Source organism: Bufo bufo, chromosome 3 (assembly GCF_905171765.1).
Source record: "Bufo bufo chromosome 3, aBufBuf1.1, whole genome shotgun sequence".
Lineage (NCBI taxonomy): Eukaryota > Metazoa > Chordata > Amphibia > Anura > Bufonidae > Bufo > Bufo bufo.
Genome location: NC_053391.1, coordinates 179,604,446 through 179,613,143, shown reverse-complemented (window position 1 = coordinate 179,613,143; position 8,698 = coordinate 179,604,446). Strand labels below are relative to the sequence as shown.

General features: G+C 43.7%; 1 protein-coding gene across 1 annotated transcript; it reads left to right on the top strand.

Moving 5' to 3' along the window:
* Positions 1 to 441: 441 nt before the first annotated feature.
* Positions 442 to 2,354, top strand: MID1IP1 (MID1 interacting protein 1). Its single transcript, XM_040423785.1, has one exon. It carries the CDS (start codon positions 743 to 745, stop codon positions 1,202 to 1,204), a length of 462 nt encoding a protein of 153 aa, XP_040279719.1. The 5' UTR covers positions 442 to 742; the 3' UTR covers positions 1,205 to 2,354.
* The last annotated feature ends 6,344 nt before the right edge of the window (positions 2,355 to 8,698 follow it).

Below are 8,698 nucleotides of genomic sequence, written 5' to 3'. Positions count from 1 at the left end.
CACTGTACTCTGCAGTGTGGAGCCTCCTCAGCAGTACACTATACTCTGCAGTGTGGATGTGGAGCCTCCTCAGCAGTACACTATACTCTGCGGTGTGGAGCCTCCTCAGCAGTACACTATACTCTGCAGTGTGGAGCCTCCTCAGCAGTACACTGTACTCTGCGGTGTGGAGCCTCCTCAGCAGTACACTGTACTCTGCAGTGTGGAGCCTCCTCAGCAGTACACTATACTCTGATGTAGAGCCTCCTCAGCAGTACACTATACTCTGCGGTGTGGAGCCTCCTCAGCAGTACACTGTACTCTGCGGTGTGGTAAGATGCTGCTGTCTAAAGTGAACATGATGCAAGGAGTGGTGGGGGTTACTAGGCAGCAGCGCGGGCTCCTTACTGGGCGGCCAGCGTGTGAGGTGAGGAGAAGGGGGAGGAGCCTGTGTGCTATAGTCGGTGTTACCCTCGGTCATTCAGCCCTGTGAACCGGCTTCATCCTGCTGCACTGTGAGGGGCTGGCGCTGGAGCTGCACCTTATCTCCGGGTATATATACCGTGCTGGGCAGCCGGCTCCTGGTGAATGGAGAAGACACTGCCCGCTCACTGACATTTCTATGACACCGGGAAGGGTTGTGCAGTAGTGTCAGCCCGCCCTCCAGCAGCCGAGCCCAGGAGCCGGTGACAGCCATCTCCACCAGAGCGGATTGTAGTGTTCCTCCGGAGGAGACCAGGATCTACCGCCTCACACCGCCACCATGATGCAGATCTGTGAATCCTACAACCAGAAGCACTCCTTGTTCAACGCCATGAACAGGTTTATAGGAGCTGTGAACAATATGGACCAGACTGTCATGGTGCCCAGTCTGCTGAGGGACGTACCTCTAGACATGGAGGAGATGAAGGAAGAGGTCGCCATCAGCAATGGGGCTGCTAATTATTTCACTAGGACAGACATGCATGGCTACTACATCCTGCTGAAATCCATCAGGAATGACATTGAGTGGGGTATCCTGCAAGGAGACGACAGGAAAAAGGACAAAGTGACTCATGTAGACATGACCAGGCTGGAGGACTCTGATGGAGAAGAAGATCTGGAGAAGCTCTTCCACTTCCACCTCACTGGACTTCACACAGTGCTCAATAAGCTCACCAGGAAAGCCAATATCCTCACCAACAGATACAAGGAGGAGATCGGATTTGGCAGCTGGGGACATTGACTATAGGAGCTATTGTTACTGCTCTAATGATTAGTTTTCTCTTGTTTTTATTATTATTTTATGATGGGTTTTGGGTCATTTTTTTATTATTTTATTTTATTTTATTTGGGAAACGAGACTACGGCGTCTCGTCACTGTGGAGGAAGCTGGGGGTGAGGGATCATATTTAGATACGTCGCTCTAACTTAATTTTAGTAATAACCAGTACATGAGTAAGGTTTCCTGCGATACACCTCACCTCTCCGGGTGACTAGCGCAGCCCTGATTAACCCTTGCTTTGCCCCCGATTCCTTTATAATTTGCTAACGGTTGTGCCACCTCTTGGCATTAGGATTTATGGACCCTCTTAGTTTGTGGAGGTGCAGTCAGCTAATTGGGGTCAGGAGGGGTTAATTTACCAATGATTTCAACCTTCCTCCCTCTGGTTATTGAGTGAAGAAATGCAAGTGTATTGTGTCCCTTGCCCTGGGTTATTAGAAGAGTCGGAGAAGCTGTCCTAGGCAGATGGGTGGGGTGCAGTGGTAGAAATCCTAGTGCGGATTGCATCAGCCTTTTATGATTTTGCACAATAATTTTTTTTACGATATGTGTGGCTTATTTTGCACTGTACCAGTCATATTTATGCTGGGGGGTGGGGGAGGGGGGCACAAGGCAAAGGCGGCACCACTGTAAGGACCGTGGGGCTCACGTATCAGGAGTCATTAGTACAGCCGGTATAATCTGCAGTGCGTGGGGCTTAACAATGGAAACAATGTTACAAATCTGTGTTGCATGCTAGATGTTCGGTGACAAATACGTAAAAAATTGAGACGGATGACCCCATCAAACCGTCGGAGGCATTAGTATTGACAGATTGATGCATCAGCCTCATTGTGTCCTCGGATACGCGCTTCTTTGTGCGATCCGTCCCTCATTGTTTTGCGCGTCGTAGGAGATGGCGAGACACAAGCAGGAGCCAATGACATATGGACTGTTGAGCATGTGGGAACCAATGATACATCTGTTTGTACCTTCAGATAGAAAGTGGAACGGTTCCTTGTCGTATGCACAATAACGCAAAACAAAAAAAGCCTTTTTTTTATTTTGTTAAATATTCTATTTTAATAAATAACACAACGTGTACTTCCATTCCATGTATGTGCTTCTTTCGTATTGACGACGTTCTGTAAATGGAGGCATCATTTAGAACTGCGTCTAGAACCTGAGCCGCTCCCCGCATCCATCACAGAGGAGGCGATTTCTAATGAGCCGGTCCGGGGACGTGGTGGACTAGTGTTGCTATGCAGCTTTGTCTGATTGTAGCACAACGGGGATTGGCGGCTGACACTTGGACAGAGATCCATGAGATGTTTCTACAGAAAACCTGTCACCATGAAGTCGCACACAATCATCTTAGAATAAGATATATCTATAACATATATATGTGGACGTATGGATGTAACAACGTATACACTCTATATTTCTCAGTCTGTCTAGGGAACTATATCTATCTTTCCATCATCTATCTAATATTATTTATCTCATATCTATCTATCTGTCTATCTCTTTATATTATACTAACTTTTTCAAATCGAGCGTCTCATTTTAAAAGGGCATGCCGGGCTTAGAGAAGAGTGTTACCCCGCAGTGCTTCATCCTCCCAGTGCTGCAGGAGAAACCAGCAATCACATTGTGGTTCCATCATTACAGCAGAAGATCACTCGGGCACCATGAAACCTCTGCCCACCTCCAGGGGACCTGCAAACTATAGAAGGACACAAGGGACATATATTTGAAATAAAGGAAATTAAATATATTTACACACACTGTATCAACATAAGTATTGGGCTGCCTACTGATTGCACCTACAGGAACCTTTATGACATCCCATTCTAAATCCATAGACATTAATGGGGTTGTCGCGTTTCAGCTAGGAAGCCTTGATGAAGGCTTACTAGCCAAAACGCATACGATGTATTATTGGATATGTAATTAAAGTATAAGACTCCCAAGCAAGTCAAAGTTTCCGGGATTTTCTTTTCACAGGTTTGTGGAGTCCGCTTCTTCCCGCTAGCAACACCCACGTCTGACCTGGTGCTGACTGGATTACTTTCACTTCAGCAAATGGCAGTTATCATGTAGAAAAAGTTAATACAAGGCACTTACTAATGTATTGTGATTACCCATATTGCCTCCTTTGCTGGCTTGATTCATAATTCCATCACATTATACACTGCTCGTATCCAGTGGTTACGACCACCCTGCTATCCAGCAGTGGTGGATGTGCTTGCACACTATAGGGAAAAAACGCTGGCCTATCCTGTGGCTGGCATGCATAGGAGCGCAATCGGAACAGATCCTGTGGCGGCCACCTCGTATCTGTGCTGTAGCGGTGGCCGTAACCCCTGGAAATGAGCAGCGCGGTGGAAAAATGAATCAAGCCTGCAAATCAGTATGGACAATCTCAATATATTAGTAAGTGCATTGTATTATTTTTGTCTTCATGATAAGTGCCATTTGCTGAAGTGAGACAACCTTTTTAAGTACAAGGCACTCATGCACCTTTTGTTTGCCACAGAATTGAAGAACCGTGTGCTTTCCCTCTCCATAGATGTAGATGATAAATAATTAAATACTATTACCAAACATGTCTGATTGAAGAGTTATGGAAATACAAAAGAGCTGAAGACCCTTTTCACTAGCACTGCACCTCTTGCATTCTGAGGATCGGTGATATATCACCATATCCTTCTTAAAGGGCTTCTCCGGGAATTAAGAAAATGAAAATACTTAAATATTACTTTATTATAAATATATTCCCAAATATCTTTCATTAATTATAATTGCTCGGTTTGTCTGGGGAGCAATCATTAGGAGAAATAAAATGGCCACCATCCTATTAGTACACACAAAACCTGTCCTAATCACACAGCAGGACAAGTTACTTCACAATGTTGAGGTAAAGAGCTGCTCATCCTCCTCTCTGCTCTGCTTGTCAGGGATTATGATCCTAAATACAGATTATAAGATCTTCAGCTGAATCTGTAGGAATGGAGTTCATAAGGAGACATGAAGTACAGAGAGGACGGACAGGAAAGACAATGGTAATGGAGACTGCATACAAGTGCTGCTGCTCATTACCACACCTCCTCCATCCTCTCATGTCTCCTCATGAACCCTATTCCTACAGAGATTCAGCTGAAGATCAAGCAGAGAGGAGGATGAGGCTGCTCTTTAGCTCAGTGCTCTGAAGTAACTTGTCCTCCTGTGTGATCAGGGAAGAATATTTGTGTAGTAATAGAACTACAGACATTTTTTTTCTCCCGATCATTGCTCCCTAGAAAAAACGAGCCATTATAACTAATGAAAGGTATTTGGGAATATATGTATAATAAAGTAATATTCAAGTATTTTCATTTTCTTAATTCCCGTAGAACCCCTTTAAGGTGGTCTTACACATTAGTCTAAAGTTTCTGTATATGATAAATGCCATTTTCTGAAGTGAGACAACCCCTTTAGTATGGAGTTGGTCCCCCTTTGCAGATAAATTAGGTTGCACTTTTCTGGGAAGGCTTTTTTTTTTTTTTTTTCAATTTAACATCTTTATTACTATACAAACAGTACACAAAAATATAATTGGAAATTAGTATATATTTTCAAACCCCCTTATTTTTTCCCCCCTTAACCCCCCCAGTGTATGATGCGTGCACCCCCGCCTCCCCCCCACTACCCCCCTTGAAAAAATAAGGAAGGGAGGAGAGAAGAGGGGGCAAAATAAATAAATTCTAATATAAAATAATAATTTTTACATTCGTACAGTACTATCAGAGTTACCAGCCGTCCCATATCTTAGCCCATTTCTCAATTCCACCCCTCTGCTTATAGAGAATCCGCTCGTAATTTTTCACCTTATTGACCAGACTTATCCATTTATTTACTTCCGGGGGCCTGACGTGCAAACCAACTCCGACTGATCAGGACCCTGGCCAATAGTAATATTCTGCCTATTAGGATCTTTTGGGGTTTATGACTAGTTAATATCGAGAGATCGTTCAGTAAAAACAATTGTGGCTCAAGAGGAATCCGTGTTTTTAGTTTGTAAGTAAGAAACTGATTAATACCGCTCCAATATGCCCCGAGTTCTGGGCATGCCCAGATCATATGTATGTAATCCGCACCGGCAGTATCACATCGAGGACAGTTGGAGGAATCTCTTATTCCACACTTGTTGAGCCAAGTAGGGGTAACATATAGCCTATGGTAAATATTGAACTGTATTAGGACATGATTGAAGTTATGGGATAGTACATCTGGGTTAGTAAAAATACTCCCCCACCCTACACTTTGTATATTTGGGCAATCCCTCACCCAAGCCTTTTGCCCTGGTGTTTGTGTCTCTGAAAACTGTGAATTAATTAATAATTTATATATATTTGAAATCTTCATTCTTACTAGTGCCTTCCCAAACCGCTCATTTAGCGGAGAGGAATTATCTATTTCTAGCAGTGATTTATCATCTAAACTAAAAAGTGCCGAACGAAGCTGAAAATACCTAAACCATGACAAATTCTGTACACTATGTGATAATTCCACAAACGGCATGATTTCTCCATTATTAACAACCTGTGCCAGGGAAAAAATCCAATTTTTTTGCCAGAATTGATCCTGTGCTATACCATCTAATATCTGTAGGTGAGTGTTGTGCCAAAGAGGCGTGAATGTGAGTGATCCTTTTACTCCCAACCATTCTCTAGTAACAGCCCATATTTTCATTAGGAGTTTTATAGTCCCTTTAGGCCCCCGTTCCCTATTAGTCAATAACCCTGATTCCAGAAGCGTAAATATATTATTATGTGGAGAGCTTCTTACTAGGCTACTTAAGAAGGTGCTATTTGGCCATTCATTGCACGTCCATAACTGGGCGGCAATGAAGTAGCCCTTGAAACATGGGAGATTTAGACCCCCATGGTCCAAAGGCTTATAAAGGTATTCCAATTTGAGTCTCACTCGTTTTCTTCCCCAGATCAAATCGTTGATTACTCTTTCCATTAATTTGAAATATTTATCCTCTATCCAGATAGGTAGATTCCTAAGAACATAGAGAAGTTGAGGTAAAATTACCATTTTAACCAGTGAAACTCGATCCGCTCTGGATAAGGGAAGTCTTAGCCAAGTCCCTATTTTTGCTCTTATTTTGGTTATTAATGGGGTCAGGTTAAGATATACTGAGTCTTCAACCTTGGGAGATATCGTCATACCCAAGTATTGAAAGGTATCAACCAGATCTAACTGGGTTATCAGGGGTTCCTCTTGAGTCACTGAATCTATAGGCATCAGAATAGTCTTTGACCAGTTAATATCTAGGCCTGATACCCCACCAAATAGTTTAACATTATAAATAATTCTTGGGACAGTTATCTCTGTGTTATCTGCAAAGAAAAGAACATCGTCCGCATATAGAGAAATATGATCTTCCTCTCCTAGTGTTCCAAAACCTTTAATTTGAGGATCCTGCCTAACAGCCAGAGCCAAGCGCTCAATGTAGATATCGAAGAGAAGTGGAGATAGTGGGCAACCCTGACGGGTACCTCTATTTAAATCAAAGCTCGAAGAAGGGCTCCCATTGAGACTCAGCCTGGCCGTAGGGGACCTATAAAGTGTCTTAATCATATTTATAAGTCTCTCCCCAAAGCCCATCCTCGCCAAAACCTTCCAGAGAAACCGCCACTCCACCCTGTCGAAGGCCTTTGAGGCATCTAAGGACAGGATGGAGCGAGCAGACCCACCAGGGGCCTGTATATTGGCAAAAAGCCGGTGGAGATTATGATGAGTACCTTTGTTTTGAATAAAACCATTCTGGTCCGGGTGGACAACGGAGGCGATTACCCCAGAAAGTCTTGTCGCTAAAATCCTCGCCAGGAGCTTTACATCGGCGTTCAATAGTGAAATCGGTCTATAGGATCCCATATCTACGGGGTCCTTACCTTTTTTTAGAATTAATATTATTACCGCTTCCATCATTGAACCCGGCAGGTTCCCCTCCTCCACCGACTCAGCAAGGACCTCCAACAGTCTAGGAAAAACATCCTCTTTATATCTGACATAAAATTCGTATGGAAGTCCGTCCGAGCCGGGGGTGGAGCTACCCGCACATAGTTTAATTGCGCCCTCCAGCTCCTGGATAGAGAGATCGGCCTCAAGTACCTTCCTTTGCGCCAAAGTAATAGTGGAAAAAGCTATACCATCAAGATAGGAGTCCATCAATTCATCCGTGATCTTACAATCGGCTCTATAGAGGTCCGAGAAGTAATCAAGGAAGGCCTTTTCTATGGAGTCGTGTCCCCTAACCATCCTCCCATGGGGGAGTCGTATATTATCTATGGTTCTTTTGGATTCCTGACTGGAGATCACCCTAGATAAGAGTTTCCCTGGGCGGCCTGATTCAGTAAAGTGTTTTTGCCCTTTAAAGAATAGGCTCTGTTGTGCCTTATCCAACAAGAGGTCGGAGTATGCCTGTACACTCTTCTGCATATTTTCCCTATTTTCCTCTGTCCTATTTGTATGAAAAAATTGTGTAGCTGAGGAGGCTTGTTCTTTTAAATTTTTCTCGTTTTTCCCGTACTCCTTTCTTAAATTTGCAATATGACTGACCATTATTCCCCTCATATAGGCCTTAAAAGTGTCCCATACCACCTGGATTCTAGCTGACCCATGGTTAGATAACCAAAATTGGTTTATTTCCTTTTGTATTATTTCATGGTCCTTTATTAGTGAAAGCCAATAGGGATTTAGTCTAAAGGGAGACCTCCCTATTTGTTTATCCTGGGCCAGGCAGAATTCAAGGAGTATCGGTAGATGATCCGAGAGTGACCTAGTCTCATACTTCATTCGTGTTACGTGTCGTAGATATTTTTTATTGATCAGTGCATGGTCTATTCTAGACATAGATCTCCCTGATTTACTAATACATGAAAAGACTCTTCTCCCTTGGCCCAGCCCTCCCCAAACATCCTCAAACCCAGCCTCCGAACAGAAACGAGCCAAGGGAGATCACTGAGCAGGGACATCTCCCTCCACGCCCAGAGCAACCCTGTCTACTACCGGATTCATAACACAATTGAAATCCCCATTAATCAATGTAGGGCATTCTGGCCATTTGTCAATAAATGTTAGCAGAGAATTCAGCACTGAAAACGAGAATGGAGGTGGAATATAAACAAATGCCAGAATGCACATCCTTCCGGCCAACTTACAGTATAGAAAGACAAATCTTCCCTGGTTGTCAACAGAGGACGCCTCGCAAAGAAATTCAATTGCTTTATGAATAAACACTGTCACTCCCCTGGAATGACTAGAGAGGGTCGAATGGTACGTGTGCGCCGCCCATCCCCTGGTGACCATCCTCGAGGTCTCCCCAGTAAGATGTGTTTCTATCAAGCATACAATAGCTGGAAGATGGGTACGCATCATGTCAAAAACTGCTTGTCTCTTTCTTTTGTCCCCCAAACCCCTAAC